This window comes from Salvelinus alpinus, chromosome 2 (assembly GCF_045679555.1).
Source record: "Salvelinus alpinus chromosome 2, SLU_Salpinus.1, whole genome shotgun sequence".
Classification (NCBI taxonomy): domain Eukaryota; kingdom Metazoa; phylum Chordata; class Actinopteri; order Salmoniformes; family Salmonidae; genus Salvelinus; species Salvelinus alpinus.
The window spans coordinates 86029212-86052084 of NC_092087.1; the positions used below are offsets into that span (position 1 = coordinate 86029212).

The 22873-nt window shown below is 43.6% G+C and overlaps 1 protein-coding gene across 1 annotated transcript in view; it reads right to left on the reverse strand.

Moving 5' to 3' along the window:
- Positions 1 to 4068: 4068 nt before the first annotated feature.
- Positions 4069 to 22873, reverse strand: part of LOC139545168 (B-cell receptor CD22-like) — a 29141-nt gene continuing 10336 nt past the window's right edge. The window contains exons 3-11 of the mRNA XM_071352641.1: positions 11006 to 11083; positions 10396 to 10725; positions 9569 to 9772; positions 9053 to 9391; positions 8722 to 8970; positions 8186 to 8449; positions 7552 to 7591; positions 7362 to 7440; positions 4069 to 7279 (exon numbers count right to left, since the gene is read on the reverse strand). Of these exons, the coding sequence (XP_071208742.1) occupies positions 7211 to 7279; positions 7362 to 7440; positions 7552 to 7591; positions 8186 to 8449; positions 8722 to 8970; positions 9053 to 9391; positions 9569 to 9772; positions 10396 to 10725; positions 11006 to 11060 (1629 nt within the window). The 5' untranslated portion in view covers positions 11061 to 11083 and the 3' untranslated portion in view covers positions 4069 to 7210. The remainder of the gene's footprint in view (positions 7280 to 7361; positions 7441 to 7551; positions 7592 to 8185; positions 8450 to 8721; positions 8971 to 9052; positions 9392 to 9568; positions 9773 to 10395; positions 10726 to 11005; positions 11084 to 22873) is intronic.

Here is a 22873-nt window from a genome sequence, read left to right on the forward strand (position 1 = left end):
CAGGCCCCGGACTGGGGACCCTCGCCATAGGCCACGGACTGGAGACCGTCGCCGCAGACCCCGGACAGGGGACCGTCGCCAGAGGCTCCGGACTGGGGACCGTCGCCGGGGGCTCCGGACTGTGGACCGTCGCCGGGGGCTCCGGACTGGGGACCGTCGCCGGGGGCTCCGGACTGGGGACCGTCGCCGGGGGCTCCGGACTGGGGACCGTCGCTGGGGGATCCGGACTGGGGACCGTCGCAGGCACAGGATGAACCGGGCTGTGGGGGAGCACTGGAGATCTGGTGCTTAGAACTTGCACTGCTCCTCGTGGCCGAATGCCCACTTTCGCCGGTCACGTGCGGAGCGCAGGCACAGGACACATTGGGCTGTCACAGCGCACCGGAGACACAGTGCGCAGAGCCGGCGCAGGATACCCTGGGCCGAAATGGAGTACCGGAGACCAAAAGCGCTGAGCTGGCACAATCCGCCCTGGCTGGATGCCCACTCTAGCGTGGCACTTGCGGAGAGCTGGCTCCGAGCGCACCGGGCATTGCCCACGCACTCGAGACACCGTTCGCTTTACCAGATAACACGGTGCCTGCCCGGTCACTCGATCCTCGCGGTAAGCACAGGGAGTTGGCTCAGGTCTATAACCTGACTCTGACAATCTCCCTGTGTTCCCCCCCAAATAAATTGGGGGGCTGCCTCTCGTGCATACTTCGTCATGCCAACTCCTCGTATCTTCGCCGTTCCGCCTTTGCTGCTTCTCGCTCCTCTTTAGGACGGCGATATTCTCCAGCCTGTGCCCATGGTCCCTTGCCTTCCAGGATCTCCTCCCATGTCCGTTTCCTCCAGAAAACGCTGCTTTTGTGGTGGGATGTTCTGTAACGCTCGTCTAAAGAAGTAGACCAAGGTGCAGCGTGGTAAGTGTTCATGATCTTTAATACTCAGAACACCAAACAAAAACAACGAAAGGAATAACGAACGTCACTTCTGCAGGCTTCACAGAGCTAACAAAAAACAACATCCCACAAAACTAAGGTGGCATAACAGGCTGCCTAAGTATGATTCCCAATCAGAGACAACGATAGACAGCTGTCCCTGATTGAGAACCATATCTGGCCAAAACATAGAAATAAAGATTATAGAGTTTCCCACCCGAATCACACCCTGACCAACCAAACATAGAGAATAAAATGATCTCTACGGTCAGGGCGTGACATATCAGTAATATCAGTCAGTTAATATCAGTAATATCGGTCAGTTAATATCAGTCAGTTAATATCAGTCATTTAATGTCAGTCAGTTAATATCAGTCAGTTAACATGGTTAGTGATTAAGTGTTCATGATCTTTAATACTCAGAACACCAAACAAAAACAACAAAAGGAATAACGAACGTCATTTCTGCAGGCTTCACAGAGCTAACAAAAAACAAGATCCCACAAAACTAAGGTGGCATAACAGGCTGCCTAAGTATGATTCCCAATCAGAGACAACGATAGACAGCTGTCCCTAATTGAGAACCATACCCGGCCAAAACATAGAAATAAAGATCATAGTTTCCCACCCGAGTCACACCCTGACCAACCAAACATAGAGAATAAAATTATCTCTACGGTCAGGGCGTGACATATCAGTAATATCAGTCAGTTAATATCAGTAATATTGGTCAGTTGATATCAGTCAGTTAATATCAGTCAGTTAATATCATTTAGTTAATATCAGTAAGTTAATATCAGTCAGATAATATCAGTCGGTTAATATCAGTCGGTTAATATCTGTCAGATAATATCAGTCAGTTAATATCAGTCAGTTAATATCAGTCAGTTAATATCAGTCAGATAATATCAGTCAGATAATATCAGTCAGTTAGTATCAGTCAGATAATATCAGTCAGATAATATCAGTCAGTTAATATCAGTCAGATAATATCAGTAATATCAGTCAGTTAATATCAGTCAGTTAATATTAGTCAGTTATTTTCAGTCAGTTAATATCAGTCAGTTAATATCAGTAATATCGGTCAGTTAATATCAGTCAGATAATATCAGTCAGTTAATATCAGTCAGTTAATATCAGTCAGATAATATCAGTCGGTTAATATCAGTCGTTAATATCAGTCGGTTAATATCAGTCGGTTAATATCAGTCAGATAATATCAGTAATATCAGTCAGTTAATATCAGTCAGTTAATATTAGTCAGTTATTTTCAGTCAGTTAATATCAGTCAGTTAATATCAGTAATATCGGTCAGTTAATATCAGTCGGTTAATATCAGTCGGTTAATATCAGTCAGTTAATATCAGTCAGATAATATCAGTCGGTTAATATCAGTCGTTAATATCAGTCGGTTAATATCAGTCGGTTAATATCAGTAATATCAGTCAGTTAATATCAGTCAGATAATATCAGTCGGTTAATATCAGTCGGTTAATATCAGTCAGATAATATCAGTCGGTTAATATCAGTCAGTTAATATCAGTCGGTTAATATCAGTCGGTTAATATCAGTCAGATAAATGTCAGTCAGATAATATCAGTCAGTTAATATCAGTCAGTTAACATCAGTCAGTTAATATCAGTCAGTTAACATCAGTCGGTTAATATCAGTCGGTTAATATCAGTCGGTTAATATCAGTCGGTTAATATCAGTCGGTTAATATCAGTCGGTTAATATCAGTCAGATAATATCAGTCAGTTAATATCAGTCAGTTAATATCAGTCAGTTAACATCAGTCAGTTAATATCAGTCAGTTAATATCAGTCGGTTAATATCAGTCGTTAATATCAGTCAGTTAATATCAGTCAGATAATATCAGTAATATCAGTCAGTTAATATCAGTCAGTTAATATTAGTCAGTTATTTTCAGTCAGTTAATATCAGTCAGTTAATATCAGTAATATCGGTCAGTTAATATCAGTCGGTTAATATCAGTCGGTTAATATCAGTCAGTTAATATCAGTAATATCAGTCAGTAACATCAGTCAGTTAATATCAGTCAGTTAATATCAGTCAGATAATATCAGTCAGATAATATCAGTCAGTTAACATGCCATTTATGAATTAAACACACAGGTATACTTTGACTGTAGCTTAGGCCTGCATTAGTTGATGTATTGTATGGTGAGGTAGCTTGTCATTAAGCAGTTCAATGTATTTTTATATATATGACAAATAAACCAAACTTTGAACCTACAAACACAGGTCCTGATATAACAGCTAAAACACAGGCCCAGATGCAACAGCTAAAATCACATTCAAATCAAATCAAATGTATTTATCAAGCCCTTTTTACATCTACAGATGTCACAAAAGTGATTATACAGAAACACAGCCTAAAACCACAAACAGCAAGCAATGCAGATGTAGAAGCACGGTGGCTAGGAACAACTCCATAGCATGATGAAACCTGGAGAGGAACTAGTCTCTGAGGGATGGCTAGTCCTCTTCTGACTGTGCCGGGTGAAGATTATAAGAGTACATTGCCATTAAAGCCAGGTCGTTATTTTATTTTTTGTATTTAACCTTTATTTAACTAGGCAAGTTAATTAAGAAAAAAAGTATTATTTTACAATGACGGTCTACCTTGGCCAAACCCTACCTCAACCCGGACGACACTGGGCCAATTGTGCACCGCTCTATGGGACTCCCGATAACGGCCGGTAGTGATACAGCCCGGGATCAAACCAGGGTCTGTAGTGATGCCTCTAGCACTGAGATGCAGTGCCTTAGACTGCTGCACCACTCGGGAGCCCAAGATGTTCAAAGGTTCATAGATGATCAGCAGGGTCAAATAATAATCACAGTGGTTATAGAGGGTGTAACAGGTCAGGGTTAGGGGTGGGTGAGGGCCTCAGATTTCCACTTCATCACATATAGCCGGGCAGTTGCAGATGGGTTATTAGCAGTTGTGGGCGGTTGCAGGTGAACAAACAGCTGAGCCGCTCACCACCAGCGTGCGTGCGTGCATGTCATTTGTCAGGATCAGTGCTTGGTGTTGATCGGTTTAATGGTGACATCATGTGTCCAATAGTCAGAAATACAAGAAACAACAGCAGAGAGACAATAGTTATGAATCAATGTATTAATAGTTGATCAAATAGTCAATTTATTTATTATCTTAAACTTTGAGCATATTTGCAACATGACGCCAACTTATTTGCAACTGTATTGACACTGAACCACAATATAAAAACTGGAAAAGGTAAACATGTACTTAATGTATCTAAAATAGATAATAATGAAAAATGTGATAAAACAATTAATATCATGACACTGAACAATATGGTATTATGTAATAGCAATACAAAGTAAATCATTATTAAACAGGAAACCTGGTCCAAGAGCTAGAAATATGAAAAAGCTGTTAGTTACACTATATATAAACACAGTATGTGGACACCCCTTCAAACTAGTGGATTCGGATATTTCAGTCACACCCGTTGCTAACAGGTGTATAAAATTGAGCAAACATCCATGCAATCTCCATATGCAAACATTGTCAATAGACAGGCCTTACTGAAGATCTCAGTGACTTTCAACATGGCACCGCCATATCAAGCCACCTTTACAACAAGTCAGTTTGGCATATTTCTGCCCTGGGTCAACTGTAAGTGCTGTTGTAGGGAAGTGGAAACTTCTAGGAGCAACAACGCCTCAGCCGCGAAGTGGTAGGCCACACAATCTCACAGAACAGGACCGCTGAGAGCTGAAGTGCGTAAAAATGGTGTGTCCGCCTCCCGGGTGGCGCAGTGGTCTAGAGCACTGCATCGCAGCGCTAGCTGCGCCACCAGAGTCTCTGGGTTCGCGCCCAGGCTCTGTCGCAGCCGGCCGCGACCGGGAGGTCCGTGGGGCGAAGCACAATTGGCTTAGCGTCGTCCGGGTTAGGGAGGGTTTGGCCGGTAGGGATATCCTTGTCTCATCGCGCTCCAGCGACTCCTGTGGCGGGCCGGGCGCAGTGCGCGCTAACTGAGGGGGGCGGGTGCACGGTGTTTCCTCCGACACATTGGTGCGGCTGGCTTCCAGGTTGGAGGCGCGCTGTGTTAAGAAGCAGTGCGGCTTGGTTGGGTTGTGCTTCGGAGGACGCATGGCTTTCGACCTTCGTCTCTCCCGAGCCCGTACGGGAGTTGTAGCGATGAGACAAGATAGTAATTACTAGCGATTGGATACCATGAAAATTGGGGAGAAAAGGGGATAAATTAAAAAAAAAATATATATATAAAAAATATAAAAAAATGGTGTGTCCTCGGTTCCAACACTCACTACCAAGTTCAAAACTGCCTCTGGAAGCAACATCAGCACAAGAACTGTATGTCGGCATCTTCATGAAAGGCGTGTCCATGGCCGAGCAGCCGCACACAAGCCTATGATCACCATGCGCAATGCCAAGTGTCGGCTGGAATTGTGTAAAGCTCGCAGCCATTCGACTCTGCAGCAGTGGAAACACGTTCTCTGGAGTGATGAATCACACTTCACCATCTGGCAGTCTGACGGACGAATCTGGGTTTGCGGAAGCCAGAAGAACGCTACCTGCCCCAATGCACAGTGCCAACTGTAAAGTTTGGTGGAGGAGGAATAATGGTCTTGGGCTGTTTTTCATGGTTCGGGCTAGGCCCCTTAGTTCCAGTGATGGGAAATCTTAATGCTACAGCATACAATGACATTCTAGATGATTCTGTGCTTCCAACTTTGTGGCAACAGTTTGGGAAAGCCCTTTCCTGTTTGAGCATGACAATTCCACCGTGCACAAAGCGAGGTCCATACAGAAATGGTTTGTCGATATTGGTGTGGGAGAACTTGACTGGCCTGCACAGAGCCCTGAACTCAACCCCATCGAACACCTTTGGGATGAACTGGAACTTTGACTGCAAGCCAAGCCTAATCGCCCAGCATCAGTGCCCAACCTCACTAATGCTCTTGTGGCTGAATGGAAGCAAGTCCCCACAGCAATGTTCCAACATCTAGTGGAAAGCCTTCCCAGAAGAGTGGAGGTTGTAATGAGATGGAGCCATCATGAGGTTGCTACAACCTAGCCTATGAATTCAATTTACAACGTAGGTGCACACAGGTCGAGATAAAATTTTGAGGCGACAAACAGTGACACATGGACAGACAGTTAAACATGCAATACCACCTTGCACACTCTTGACTGTATCTAGCTGATCTAGGGTGTAATCATCAGTCCAACAGTTTCAAATTACAGTTTCTATTGGAAAAATTCAGGTATGTTTATCCCCATTTCGTTCTGTTTGCTTCTGTTTTAAGAAACGTCGGAATGAATACACCCCGGATCACGGGTAAAGAAAGTTCACTTTCATAGCAGCCACGTTGTATTCCTTCTTGCATCTATGCACTCTCCTCCTCTCACCTTTTCCCTTTGCTTGTGGACATCAATGCACAACCCCATCGAACACCTTTGGGATAAATTGGAATGCCAGGCCTAATCACCCAACATCAGTGCCCGACCTCACTAATGCTCTTGTGGCTGAATGGAAGCAAAGTCCCAGCAGCAATGTTCCAATATCTAGTGGAAAGCCTTCCCAGAAGAGATAAGGAAGTTATAAAAGCAAAGGGGGGACCAACTCCATATTAATGCCCATGAATTTGGAATAAGATGTTCAACTAGCAGGTGTACACATACTTTTAAAAAATCTGAAAATGGCTAAATCCCATAGAACAAGAGCAGAAACATAATATGAATCTACATAGAGTAAACTGAAAAGTGGGCTTTTTGTGTTATAGAAAATCTAGAAATGATCAAATCTCATAGAAAAAGAGCAGAAGCATAAACCTTCCAATTTATCATCAATATACATAAATATTATTACAAGGAAATATAATTCAACTCCAGCACTTACTCAGAAGTTAAAGCTCATTGTCTCAAACCTTCTAGATTAGAAAGCATTATGATAGTAAGATAATAGCATTGTGAGGCCTAGCTTTGGTTTGATGCTGTAGCTCTTCAGTCCAGTTTCTGTGGTGGTTCTCCTCAGTCCAGGTTTGGTGGTGGTTCTCTTCAGTCCAGGTTCAGTGGTGGTTCTCTTCAGTCCAGGTTCAGTGGTGGTTCTCTTCAGTCCAGGTTCTGTGGTGGTTCTCTTCAGTCCAGGTTCTGTGGTGGTTCTCTTCAGTCCAGGTTCTGTGGTGGTTCTCTTCAGTCCAGGTTCTGTGGTGGTTCTCTTCAGTCCGGGTTCTGTGGTGGTTCTCTTCAGTCCAGGTTGTGGTTCTCTTCAGTTCTCATAATCGGAGGCCTCAGCATCTATCTGAGGGATTGTGACAGTGGGGGAGTCCCTCACATTCTGAAATAAGACACTGAATGAGCACATTACACACCACTCCGTAACATTTTTATGGACACACACACACATTAAACACACTTACTGCCAGGGTGTCATACTCTGGTGACCTGGTCTTCATGTTCAGAGCTGTGTACGTGTCACTGTTAGGATCAGGATGGACACTGTGGAGAGAGAGAGAGAGATGTCATGGTAACAGTGAAAATAGTATGAGAGAGACTGTCATGACATAGTAAATTAATGTCACCAGGTGTGGAGGTGTAACTGATAGTCACCTGTGTGTCTGTTGTGGCATCACTTCCTGCTGTGGATGTCCTGTAAAGTGGGACAGAGTGAATTCTGCTCTCTAGTGACCACTAGTGGAAGTTTACATGTTACTAATACAGTTTTGCACATGAATGAATGAATATATTAATGCATTCATAACAAATCAGAGTGCTAAGGGGAAATTATAAAACATTTGAAAAATTCTGTCACTGGAACCACATGAGTCCAGAGAGACAGAGGATGAGAACCAGAACAACAACTATGATTCCTACAGCTGCAGTCAGAACTGATGTTTGTTTCCCTATAATACAATATGGATGACATGAGTACATGGTATAATATGGTAATACAGGACTTTAATGGTGTTCCTATGAACTGACAATGAATATACACTAACAAAGGACATGTATACTATAATCAGCCACTATACCAAACATTAGGAACACCTTCCTAACAAGTAACATCAATAGGGGATCAAAGCTTCACCTGGATTCACCTGGTCAGTCTGTCTATGTCATGGAAAGAACAGGTGTTCTTAATGTTTTGTACACTCAATGTTTAATTATAATAAGCCATATTCAAAGTATTAACATTAGATTGAAACACGTAGTTTTATATTGAAGTATTGAAATGTAACTTTACCTGCTACAACAATCATCAGAGCTGTAGAGTTCATAGATCCTCTTCCATTCTGGGCCTCACAGTAGTATTCTCCTCTGTCCTCAGAGATGATGTTAGTGATGCTGTAACTCTGTCCTGATGCTTTTGGTGAGGTTACGTTCTTCTTGTACCAGGTGTATTTGTTCACAGGTGGGTAGGCATCACTGCTGCAGGTCAGAGTCACTGAACTGCCCTCCACTATTTCACCAGAGGGACTGACTGACACTGAGGTGTTCTTTGGGCCATCTGGTGGACAATATGTAACACATTGTTCATACATAGAGCTTTACATGAGGAGCATCATGGAACTTGGACTTGTGATTGAAATAAATGAAATATTAATATATGTAACTTAGACAATAATGTAACAATACAGTGTTTGTGAAGTACTTGTAGTCACTACAGTAATGAGATGAGTACAATCATGGAACTTGGACATAGATTGAAATAACAGATACAATAGATGAGAGAAGATGTTACTAAATGAATACAACTGGAGATGTATCACACAGACTCACATGAGACAGTGAGAGTCACTTCAGCAGAGTGGATATCCTCATGGCCTTCTACAGCACAGGAGTAGCTGCCTGCATCCTCACTGCTGACTGGGTTTAGGAACAGACTGTTAGATTGGTTGGTTACATGTCCATTCTTGTACCAGATGTAGGTGGGGTTGGGGTTGTCAGTCAGAGTACAGGTGGTGTGACAGGTCAGTGTCACCTTCTGTCCCTCTGTCACAGTGGCAGTAGTCACCTTCACCTGCAGACCTAAATGAAAGGGTATTAAAACACTGAGTATATCATTAAGTAATAGTTTGCAGTATTGATAGGATGTGACGTGCAGTGTTACCTGTGACAGTCAGAGTTGTTCCAGGGAAGGTGGGCTCCCAGGTTGTCTGATCTGTTCTGAATCTAAACTTATACTCAGCTGAATCCTCCTCTCTCAGGTCTGTGATTCTCAGGGTGGAGTCACTCTGCATATTTCCAAGGTACTCCACACGACCTCCATACCCCGGGTTCAGGATTTGAGGCGCCTCATCAAGTTTTTCTTTTGTGTACCATTTTGTTTCAGAGACTGTATGACCACTGGGAAATGTATAAGAGCAGGGCATGTCCACTGATGACCCCTTCAAGGTACAGATCCTCTGATGGGTGTAAGTCACGTGGAAATAACTGTGACCCCCAACAGCTGAAACACAAGTACATTTTTCATATGGTGTAAGCATTTAGAACTGTAAAATCAACATCCATCACTCTAAATAAAATAGTAGCCCTATTTCATGTCTGTTTCACTGCACATCAACACTGACCAATGATGTATTGGATGATTTTGACAGACTTTAAAAGGTGTATTAGTCACACTCACACACTGCAGGAGAATTGATGCCTTTTACAGCACAGTAGAAGCTGTCTTCAGTTTTCAAGTAGAATGTGTATGAGGGGGAGGAGAACTCTTGTACAATCTTACTGTTCCTGTACCAGATGTAGGTGGGGTTGTCAGTCAGAGTACAGGTGGTGCTACAGGTCAGTGTCGTTGACCACCATGTAGTGGTCACCTTCACCTGCAGGTCTGGAGTAGATAACAACATTAAAACCATCAATGACCTGTTGTCTAGTTCAAATGAGGCAGGAGTGGACGTTCTCAAATCATCAACTCAGACATTCCTATTACACCATACTTTCATATTAATTATATTATTTCAATACAAATCAAGACAATTTTCCTGAACCAATTCAACAGATCAACACAATATATATTATCACTGTACCTGTAACAGACAGAGTGATTAAACAGATCAACACTATATATAATATCACTGTACCTGTAACAGACAGAGTGATTAAACAGATTACCACTATATATAATATCACTGTACCTGTAACAGACAGAGTGATTAAACAGATCAACACTATATATAATATCACTGAAACAGACAGAGTGATTAAACAGATCAACACTATATATAATATCACTGTACCTGTAACAGACAGAGTGATTAAACAGATAAATACTATATATAATATCACTGTACCTGTAACAGACAGAGTGATTAAACAGATCAACACTATATATAATATCACTGTACCTGTAACAGACAGAGTGATTAAACAGATCAACACTATATATAATATCACTGTACCTGTAACAGACAGTGATTAAACAGATTAACACTATATATAACATCACTGTACCTGTAACAGACAAGGTGACTCCAGGATCACCAGTATACTTCCCTCCAGTCTGATCTGTTATAAATTTGAACTTGTACTCAGCTGAGTCACTCTCTCTCAGGTCTGTGATTTTCAGGGTGTGGCCATTCATCATAACGCTACGGTACGTCACACGACCTTTGTAGTCTGGGTCGTCTCTCAGATTTACAATTTTAGTGAACCAGAAGGTTGTTGTGACTGTATAACCACTGGGATATGTGTAAGAGCAGGACAGCTCCACTGTTGACCCCTTCAAGGCACAGATACTCTGAGTGGGGTATTTCACTCTCCAGCCATCCTGACCCAGTACCACTGAAACACAGTCACAAAACACAATGGTATCAGAATTAGGACAAGGTCTATTGGTTCCCACTGACAGTAGGGTTTGTCTCCACTTTGATGCCATTGTTGCTGAGTTGAGTGTGAATGGAAACCACAGATAAGCATCACAGTGAGGTGTGAAAGATAACTATTTAAAGTGAAGTGGAGACACCTAACAGAACACACCAGAATAACATTATGATTCTAATCCTTTTAGAAATATCTGTAGTTTGACAAACTGGGCAACTAAAAGATAAGAATGACACCATACCTGCTACAGACCAGAGAAAGACCACCAACACACTTCCTGCTGTTCTCAAGGCCATTGTTGCATCTCCCACCCTGCAGTCTTAGAAACATAAACAACAACTCACTCTATAGCTGGTGAATAACTCCACCTGATACACTGAAGTAGAAACTGTAAATGAGGTACATGGCCTCATTACTGAAAATGAACCAGGCTCATATTGTGTACTGTATTGTGCTACAGACGTGGATCTTAATTTGATCACTCTTTTGTTGTAGAGAATTTTCCTGTAGTGTATTCAAGGTTTAAAAAGGCTTTTAACTGTCCTGGATCAAATCAAATTTTATTTGTCACATACACATGGTTAGCAGATGTTAATGCGAGTGTAGCGAAATGCTTGTGCTTCTAGTTCCGACAATACAGTAATAACCAACAAGTAATCTAACCTAACAATTCCACAACTACTACCTTATACACACAAGTGTAAAGGGATAAAGAATATGTACATAAAGATATATGAATGAGTGATGGTACAGAACGGCATAGGCAAGATGCAGTAGATGGTATAGAGTACAGTATATACATATGAGATGAGTAATGTAGGGTATGTAAACATTATATTAAGTGGCATTGTTTAAAGTGGCTAGTGGTACATTTTTACATAATTTCCATCAATTCCCATTATTAAAGTGGCTGGAGTTGAGTCAGTATGTTGGCAGCGGCCACTAAATGTTAGTGGTGGCTGTTTAACAGTCTGATGGTCTTGAGATAGAAGCTGTTTTTCAGTCTCTCGGTCCCTGCTTTGATGCACCTGTACTGACCTCGCCTTCTGGATGATAGCGGGGTGAACAGGCAGTGGCTTGGGTGGTTGTTGTCCTTGATGATCTTTATGGCCTTCCTGTGACATCGGGTGGTGTAGGTGTCCTGGAGGGCAGGTAGTTTGCCCCCGGTGATGCGTTGTGCAGACCTCACTACCCTCTGGAGAGCCTTACGGTTGTGGGCGGAGCAGTTGCCGTACCAGGCGGTGATACAGCCCGACAGGATGCTCTAGATTGTGCATCTGTAGAGGTTTGTGAGTGCTTTTGGTGACAAGCCGAATTTCTTCAGCCTCCTGAGGTTGAAGAGGCGCTGCTGCGCCTTCTTCACAACGCTGTCTGTGTGGGTGGACCAATTCAGTTTGTCCGTGATGTGTACACCGAGGAACTTTCCACCTTCTCCACTACTGTCCCGTCGATGTGGATAGGGGGGTGCTCCCTCTGCTGTTTCCTGAAGTCCACAATCATCTCCTTTGTTTTGTTGACGTTGAGTGTGAGGTTATTTTCCTGACACCACACTCCGAGGGCCCTCACCTCCTCCCTGTAGGCCGTCTCGTCGTTGTTGGTAATCAAGCCTACCACTGTAGTGTCGTCCGCAAACTTGATGATTGAGTTGGAGGCGTGCATGGCCACGCAGTCATGTGTGAACAGGGAGTACAGGAGAGGGCTCAGAACGCACCCTTGTGGGGCCCCAGTGTTGAGGATCAGCGGGGTGGAGTCGTTGTTACCTACCCTCACCACCTGGGAGCGGCCCGTCAGGAAGTCCAGGACCCAGTTGCACAGGGCGGGGTCGAGACCCAGGGTCTCGAGCTTGATGACGAGTTTGGAGGGTACTATGGTGTTAAATGCTGAGCTGTAGTCGATGAACAGCATTCTCACATAGGTATTCCTCTTGTCCAGATGGGTTAGGGCAGTGTGCAGTGTGGTTGCGATTGCGTTGTCTGTGGACCTATTGGGTCTGTAAGCAAATTGGAGTGGGTCTAGGGTGTCCGGTAGGGTGGAGGTGATATGGTCCTTGACTAGTCTCTCAAAGCACTTCATGATGACGGAAGTGAGTGCTACGGGGCGGTAGTCGTTTAGCTCAGTTACCTTAGCTTTCTTGGGAACAGGAACAATGGTGGCCCTCTTGAAGCATGTGGGAACAGCAGACTGGGATAAGGATTGATTGAATATGTCCGTAAACACACCAGCCAGCTGGTCTGCGCATGCTCTGAGGACGCGGCTGGGAATGCCGTCTGGGCCTGCAGCCTTGCGAGGGTTAACACGTTTAAATGTTTTACTCACCTCGGCTGCAGTGAAGGAGAGCCCGCAGGTTTCGGTAGCGGGCCGTGTCAGTGGCACTGTATTGTCCTCAAAGCGAGCAAAAAAGTTATTTAGCCTGTCTGGGAGCAAGACATCCTGGTCCGCGACGGGGCTGGTTTTCTTTTTGTAATCCGTGATTGACTGTAGACCCTGCCACATACCTCTTGTGTCTGAGCTGTTGAATTGCGACTCGATTTTGTCTCTGTACTGAGACTTAGCCTGTTTGATTGCCTTGCGGAGAGAATAGCTACACTGTTTGTATTCGGTCATGCTTCCGGTCACCTTGCCCTGGTTAAAAGCAGTGGTTCGCGCTTTCAGTTTCACGCGAATGCTGCCGTCAATCCACGGTTTCTGGTTTGGGAATGTTTTAATCGTTGCTGTGGGTACGACATCGTCAATGCACTTTCTAATGACCTCGCTCACCGAATCAGCGTATTCGTCAATATTGTTGTTGGACGCAATGCGGAACATATTCCAATCCGCGTGATCGAAGCAGTCTTGAAGCGTGGAATCAGATTGGTCGGACCAGCGTTGAACAGACCTGAGCGCGGGAGCTTGTTGTTTTAGTTTCTGTTTGTAGGCTGGAAGCAACAAAATGGAGTTGTGGTCAGCTTTTCCGAAACGAGGGCGGGGGAGGGCCTTATATGCGTCGCGGAAGTTAGTATAACAATGATCCAAGGTTTTACCAGCCCTGGTAGCACAATCGATATGCTGATAGAATTTAGGGAGTTTTGTTTTCAGATTAGCCTTGTTAAAATCCCCAGCTACGATGAATGCAGCCTCAGGGTGTGTGGTTTCCAGTTTACAAAGAGTCAGATAAAGTTCGTTCAGGGCCATCGATGTGTCTGCTTGGGGGGGAATATATACGGCTGTGATTATAATCGAAGAGAATTCCCTTGGTAGATAATGCGGTCGACATTTGATTGTGAGGAATTCTAGATCAGGTGAACAGAATGACTTGAGTTCCTGTATGTTGTTATGATCACACCACGTCTCGTTAATCATAAGGCATACACCCCCGCCCTTCTTCTTACCAGAAAGATGTATGTTTCTGTCGGCGCGATGCGTGAAGAAACCAGCTGGCTGCACCGACTCCGTTAGCGTCTCTTGAGTGAGCCATGTTTCCGTGAAGCAGAGAACGTTACAATCTCTGATGTCTCTCTGGAATGTTACCCTTGCTCGGATTTCATCAACCTTATTGTCAAGAGACTGGACATTGGCGAGTAGTATGCTAGGGAGTGGAGCGCGATGTGCCCGTCTCCGAAGCCTGACCAGGAGACCGCTACGTTTGCCCCTTTTACGGCGTCGCATAGGGTCGCCGGCTGGGATCAGATCTATTGTATTGGGTGGAAGGCAAAACACTGGATCCGTTTCGGGAAAGTCATATTCCTGGTTATAACGATGGTGAGTTGACGTTGCTCTTATATTCAGTAGTTCCTCCCGACTGTATGTAATGAAACCTAAGATTACCTGGGGTACCAATGTAAGGAATAACACATAAAAAAAACAAAATACTGCATATTTTCCAAGGAACGCGAAGCGAGGCGGCCATCTCGGTCGGCGCCTATCAATCCCTCTGCTGCTGCTCATTCCGTGCACCAGTTCTGGAAGTCTACGTCACCGGTTTTCTAGGCATCACTGAACTGTCTAATTACACCTGGTTCCCATTTCCCCTGATTAGCAATTGCATAAATGTGCTCTCTGTTCACCATTGTCTTGGTCAGTTATTGTTCCTATGTCCGTTGGTCTTGTGAGTACCTGTGCTTTGTTGCTTTGGCTTTCGTGCTACGTGTACTTGTTATTACGTGTCTCGCCCCGTGTATTATTACATGTTTCGTCCCGTGTATTACGTGTTTTGTCCTGTGTATTTATTAGCGGTTTAACATGGCTGTTTTGTTTGGATTTCATCCCTGTGTTTTGGGCTTCGTCCCCAATGCCTTTCTATGGCAGGTTGTATTGTTTGGTGGACTATTAAAACCTATTACGTATTCCTGCGCCTGTCTCCAGCCATTTATACAATGTGACACTAACGTTTGTAATTTAAAACGTCAGACTTGATTTTCCCTAACAAACTGTCAACCACCACATTAATTATAATCCACATAATAATTCACTTTTCCTGTTGCTGCAGGAATATTAAGATCCTACGTCTGTATACGGTTGTGTGAATACTGTCTGTATTGCACTGTAAATACATATTTATACATTGATTGTTCTGAAACTGTTATTCTCAGAACCTCAAATATAGGAGGATAAATGTTCAAACCGCTACGGTCCATCAAGCTGTACAGCAGCCTAAAGACTGACCACCAGGTTCAATGATAGCTCCTATCCCCAAGCTGTGAGGCTAAACAGCAAGTGGCTCACACAGTCTTGTACAACTAACCCTGTGGGGACACAATTCAGTCCCGTTCACAATCCTATTTTCCCTTACCTTAACCCCAAAACCTACTAACCCTAGCTCCTAAACCTAATTCTAACATTAATTTAAAACTTAGCCCTAAACCCCCTAGAACTTGCATTTGCTCTTGTGGGGACTAACAACATTTTTGTCCATTTACTATTCTTGTGGGGACCTATGGCCGATAATGCCCACACACGGAGACCATCTGTAGGAGAGACCATGTGTAGGGAAGGCAAATAAGCCCATGGAGTCTGTATCAAAGTCTAGAGAGCTGGTTGTTATGGATGTAGAAAAGCTAAAACACACATCCTACACAGTATAGATGTCAACCCTACTACCTATCAGTCTGGTCCTAAAGGGCCGTCAGCTAAATCAACTGTCACACGCAGACACTTAGGTTCTTCTTCAGACACTTCTGCTCTAGCACATATCATACTGAGAATTAATGTCCTTGTTTTAGTCTGCTCTAGCACATATCATACTGAGAATTAATGTCCTTGTTTTAGCCTGCTCTAGGACATATCATACTGAGAATGAATGTCCTTGTTTTAGTCTGCTCTAGCACATATCATACTGAGAATTAATGTCCTTGTTTTAGTCTGCTCTAGCACATATCATACTGAGAATTAATGTCCTTGTTTTAGCCTGCTCTAGCACATATCATACTGAGAATGAATGTCCTTGTTTTAGCCTGCTCTAGCACATATCATACTGAGAATTAATGTCCTTGTTTTAGTCTGCTCTAGCACATATCATACTGAGAATGAATGTCCTTGTTTTAGCCTGCTCTAGGACATATGTGTGTGTCAGTCTATATGTAATTACAGGGCTCCAGACAAGCTTAATTTGAGCAGTTAATGTCTGATTTGACATGTCCATGAATCTGAGACGAGGGGCTCTATTCAGTCATAAAGCTGAAGGGTTAAGGATTCCGCAATAGAAAACGTTAAGGTCATTTCCTATTGAGCCGACATATGCAGCGTTTAACCTGAATGCAGCCTCCACTAAAATGTGTGAGCGTTGCCTTTCAATTTCAATCACGCTGTAAAGCTGTAGTTCCGCGATGCGGATTGAATAGAGCCCTATATATTTATATAATGTCTGGTAATAGGAGCAGTAAGCAAAGACATTCAAATGAAGTTTATTAAGAAATGTCACAGTCTTTTAAAAGGGAAATATGTCCATATATCCTACCACACTCTACCAAGGAGCACATCTTTCTCTGTTCCCGCTACGATCAAATTATCATTTGTCCTGTCACTTTTGTTTTTCAAATGTCCTATGTACAGTTCATTCGGAAAGTATTCAGACCCCTTGACTTTTTCCACATTTTTTCCACAAATGTTTTTACAACTTGATTGGAGTCCACCTGTGATAAATTCAATTGATTGAACATGATTTTGAAAGGTACACACCTGTCCATATAAGGTCCCACAGTGGACTGTGTATGTCAGAGCAAAAACCAAACCAAGAGGTCGAAGGAACTGTACGTAGAGCTCTAAGACAGGATTGTGACGAGGCACAGATCTAGGGAAGGGTACCAAAACATTTCTGCAGCATTGAAGGTTCCCAAGAACACAGTGGCCATCATTGTTAAATGGAAGAAGTTTGGAATCACCAAGACTCTTCCTAGAGCTGGCTGCCCGGCCAAACTGAGCAATCTGGGGAGAAGGGAATTGGCCAAGAACCCGATGGTCACTCTGACAGAGCTACAAAGTTCCTCTGTGGAGATGGGAGAACCTTCCAGAAGGACAACCATCCCTGCACCACTCCACCACACTTAGGCCCACATGTACACACACACTGCAGTGTTACAATGTTTGTCTGCATGTCTATTTTACCCTGGTTAATCATCTCATCACTATGTAGATCAACACTCCTACACTGAGACACTTTATGAATACTGACCCTGATGTAACAACCAAAACACAGCTCAAAACATAACAAGAAGTAAAATGATACATTAACCTTCAGGTTTATGACTTATGACTAAAAACAAATAACCAGAAACTATATTTCAAGATATTGTCAAGAGTACTTACAGACTGAAGTGAAGGGGAGAGGTCTTGTACAGTGAGTCAACTGACTGGTAGTGAGTGGCAACTGTTAGTAAGTGTCAGTTCTGTGGTTGATACATATTTAAAGTAGAACACAAGTAGCTGATGCAGAACTGTCCTCTCCTTCCTCTTTAAGACATTAACATGCATGAAGACCAGACCAGCACATCAGAAAAATGAGGTTAATGTATTAGAGTGAGCCCTACATTTCTGAAATGGACAAAATGTCCCCCATTTCCACTTTTCATTGAATACAGAACCATGTTAACAATATGTTGACTATTGTATATGGAATGTTTAGAATATCTTAGAATGTGTTGCCTTGTCCCACTGAGTTCTACATGGAACAGGTCAAAGTTCCATTTACATTTGGTCAGTTCTATGATGTCATTCTATTCATTCTATTCTACAAACACATTCAATTTACACTCCTCATCAGCTGCATCAAAGTGGTACTGAAGGTTCCAGTGTTCTAGACTAGAGTTCTCCCTACTGGCATCTCAACATTACTGCACCATCCTAATAATAATGTCCTCATTAATGTTGGACTAATAACAACATTACAAACTGACAATACATCAGATAGAATGGTGAAACACAACACTGGCTACTTGACAAAGTCACATTTAATCACACAAACACTGATGTCTGTAGTATTACAACATGCCACTATCATATTATGTTACACTGTTGACCCTTGTGTACAGTACTGGTAGTAGCATTAGTTAGCAGAGGAATCAGTATCATCATCATCATAGCCTGCTGTATTGACTGCTGCTGTCCATATACTGTATAGTCTAATGTAGCCTGTTATCCATATATAGTCTAACGTAGCCTGTTATCCATATATAGTCTAATGTAGCCTGTTCTCCATATATAGTCTAATGTAGCCTGTTATCTATATATAGTCTAATGTAGCCTGTTATCCATATATAGTCTAATGTAGCCTGTTATCCATATATAGTCTAATGTAGCCTGTTATCCATATATAGTCTAATGTAGCCTGTTATCCATATATAGTCTAATGTAGCCTGTTCTCCATATATAGTCTAATGTAGCCTGTTCTCCATATATAGTCTAATGTAGCCTGTTATCTATATATTGTCTAATGTAGCCTGTTATCCATATATAGTCTAATGTAGCCTGTTCTCCATATATAGTCTAATGTAGCCTGTTCTCCATATATAGTCTAATCTAGCCTGTCATCTATATATAGTTGTCATGACTTCAGACGAATTTGGCTCCTCTCCTTGTTCGGGCGGCGTTCGGCGGACGACGTCACCGGCTTTCTAGCCATCGTCGCTCCATTTGTTCATTGTTCAATTTGTTTTGTCTTGTTCTCTGCACACCTGGTTTACATTATCTAATCACACTGCATGTATTTATTCCTCTGTTCCCCCCAATGTCTTTGTGTGAAATTGTTTTGTTACGTGTTTAGTGTGATGCGCCAGACTGGTTTTTCCCCCCGGGTATCATATTTTGACCCGTTGTATTTATTTGTCATACATTTGTATATTTGTGAGTGTTTTCACACTTATTGAATTTTACCTGTGGCTGGAGGATTTTGGACGCAGTTGCGTCTGTCTTTTGTGCTTTTGCCAAATAAAAGTGCGCCTGATCACAACTCACTGCTCTCCTGCACCTGACTTCGCATCAGTAGCACACAACCCTGACAGAATTTCACACCACCCATGGAGGCAGCAGGAGCAGGTACCCCGGTCAGAGTAGTCGACGAGTGCATCCGGGAACACTCGGCAATGCTGCAACATCTCGGTGCCACGGTGGATCGCGTTGTCCAGACCATGGACCATTGAGAGAGACAGGAAGTCTCTCCAGTGCCTCGACCAGCGCAACCGGGGTTACCTCTACCCGTCCCTCCTGGATCCAATCCCAGTGGGATGCGTCTCTCCCTTCCCAGGGAGTATGATGGGACGGCAGCACGGTGCCAGAGGTTCCTATTACAGCTGGACCTATACCTGGCCACCGTTCACCCAGCTCCCTCGGGAAGGGAGAGGGTGTCCGCCCTCGTCTCAAGCCTCTCGGGGAGAGCTCTGGAGTTGGCAAACGCCGTGTGCGGAGAAGGAGACGTGGCGTTGGACCACATCGAGGAGTTCACCCGCCGCTTCCGTGCCGTCTTCGACCATCCGCCCGAGGGTAGCAATAAGATGTCTTATCTGCATAATATGCTTATGTGATATACTTGTTATTAGAATGTATCCCTTTGGACTCCGGTGGCAGTTGCACTTCTTCCCTCAGCTGGGGCTCAGTCACTTGGGGCCCAGAGAGGGGAGAGGTCAGGGTTGTCTTTCACATATCCCTGGTGCTATGCAGAATATCAGACAAGGAAGAGGACAGGATGGAACATTGTCTTCATATGTGAATGTGTCTTTACCTGTTCGTAAACAATGTGAAGGGATGGCGTGATTAATGGGGAACCAATTACTTGTCTCCACAATGTCTGTGCGCAAGTCACTCCCTCCTTTGGCATTGGTGGGAGGTGTATGTCAGTGTCTGGAACCATTGTATGTCCTCTCTGATGTTGCACTTATCCTGGGATAGTGTATGACCTAGAGGCTCACTCCCCTCAGTGAGCTTGTCCAGGAGTGGGGTCAAGAAAGGGTTTTACTTGAGATGGGAGTATCTAGAGTCGACAATTGAGTTATGCCATTGGATGAGTTGGTGTTTTTGTGCTATAAAGTACCAGGAACGAGATTAGAACCTCGTCTTAGGGGCCAAACTGAACGATAATTTATAGTGAATGCTATCTGGCTACGGAATACTCCTTTCTCATTTATAAAGTCTCACTTTGTGAACTGTTCCTAATATCTGTGGCTTGTTATGTCGACTAGGGGGTGGATCTTTGCTATAAAAGATCTCAGTAGCCATTGTGTTGTCACTCAACGGTTCATGAGAAATGGTGAATCGTTGAAAGTCATTGCTATTGCAAAGCTCTTAATATTAAAGATTTAGTTTAAGTATAACTCTGACTGGTGTGATAAGTATGTCTCTCCTTATTTGATAGTAAAGAAATGAACCACCACACCTTCTTTAGACTAGTTGCTTCCAAGATGGCATAGCAGTTCAGACGTCATTTTGTCCTCGTATTGTCGTGTCCTGTATATATATATATTTACACCTTTCTTCGCATATCTTTTATATATTTTATTATCCAAGAACTCAACTACAAAAAGCTTTCCTGCAACTCGCCTCACCAATTACAGAAAAAAAAGTATTATTTACCTCAAATCTGAAAATTTACAATTGAAGCTAGCCAGAAGCTAGCCAGAAGCTAACCAGAAGCTAACCAGAAGCTAACCAGAAGCTAGCCAGAAGCTAACCTGAAACTACCCAGAAGTTAGCCGGTTTACTGGCTAACTTTAGTATTTCAGCTACCCACGTTTTGTGGTCATCAGCTATTCCTTTAGCTCGATAATCTATCGGCACTTTTGTACAACGCGACTCAGACCAGAACATACCGGACCTATTTTTCTCAATATCCCAGGATTTCAACCGCAAGCTCTGGACATTTACACCTTGATTTCGCAGCTAGCTAGCTGCAAACCGTGTGACTATTGGCTTACGTCGATCCCGGAGCAAACTTAAATTATTCCGGAGCTAGCCAGCTGAAGAGTTCCATCAGCCATTCCTGGGCTACAATCACCTATCCGGACCCGTTTTTTTTACTACAAATGCGGAGCCCCACCGGGCCTTCACGACTGACTACCGACGTTATCTGCCCGAGGGAGTTATCCAACTGGCACCTCCGTCGCGACGTTACCTGAACGCTCATCTGGAGCCCGCTAATCTTTAGCTGTCTTATCGGCTGCTATCTGAATAAGTATATCGGACAATTTTTCTTGGGTCACTATATCTATTTTGCCAATTGGATTGATCCCCTCTACCACACGGAACCCCACTAATCTACCGACGGAAACGCACGAGGTGACTAAAAATAGACCTCCATCCTATGCTATCTTGCTACCGATAGCCAGCTACCCGGCCAGCTGTCTGGATCGCCGTGACCCCAACCAACCTCTACTCACTGGACCCTTATGATCACTCGATTAAGCATGCCTCTCCTTAATGTAAATATGCCTTGTCCATTGCTGTTCTGGTTAGTGTTTATTGGCTTATTTCACTGTAGAGCCTCTAGCCCTGCTCACTATACCATATCCAACCTTTCAGTTCCACCACCCACATATGCGATGACATCACCTGGTTTCAATGATGTTTCTAGAGACAATATCTCTCTCATCATCACTCAATACCTAGGTTTACCTCCACTGTGTTCACATCCTACCATACCTTTGTCTGTACATTATTCCTTGAAGCTATTTTATCGCCCCCAGAAACTTCCTTTTACTCTCTGTTCTAGACGTTCTAGACGACCAATTCTCATAGCCTTTAGCCGTACCCTTATCCTACTCCTCCTCTGTTCCTCTGGTGATGTAGAGGTGAATCCAGGCCCTGCAGTACCTAGCTCCACTCCTATTCCCCAGGCGCTCTCTTTTGATGACTTCTGTAACCGTAATAGCCTTGGTTTCATGCATGTTAACATTAGAAGCCTCCTCCCTAAGTTTGTTTTGTTCACTGCTTTAGCACACTCTGCCAACCCAGATGTTTTAGCCGTGTCTGAATCCTGGTTTAGGAAGACCACCAAAAATTCTGACATTTTCATCCCTAACTACAAGATTTTCAGACAAGATAGAACGGCCAAAGGGGGCGGTGTTGCAATCTACTGCAAAGATTGCCTGCAGAGTTCTGTTTTACTATCCAGGTCTGTTCCCAAACAATTTGAACTTCTACTTTTAAAAATCCACCTCTCTAAAAACAAGTCTCTCACCGTTGCCGCCTGCTATAGACCACCCTCTGCCCCCAGCTGTGCTCTGGACACCATATGTGAACTGATTGCCCCCCATCTATCTTCAGAGCTCGTGCTGCTAGGCGACCTAAATTGGAACATGCTTAACACCCCAGCCATCCTACAATCTAAGCTTGATGCCCTCAATCTCACACAAATTATCAATGAACCTACCAGGTACCACCCCAATTCCGTAAACACGGGTACCCTCATAGATATCATCCTAACCAACTTGCCCTCCAAATACACCTCTGCTGTTTTCAACCAAGATCTCAGCGATCACTGCCTCATTGCCTGCATCCGTAATAGGTCAGCGGTCAAACGACCTCCACTCATCACTGTCAAACGCTCCCTGAAACACTTCAGCGAGCAGGCCTTTCTAATCGACCTGGCCGAGGTATCCTGGAAGGATATTGATCTCATCCCGTCAGTAGAGGATGCCTGGATATTTTT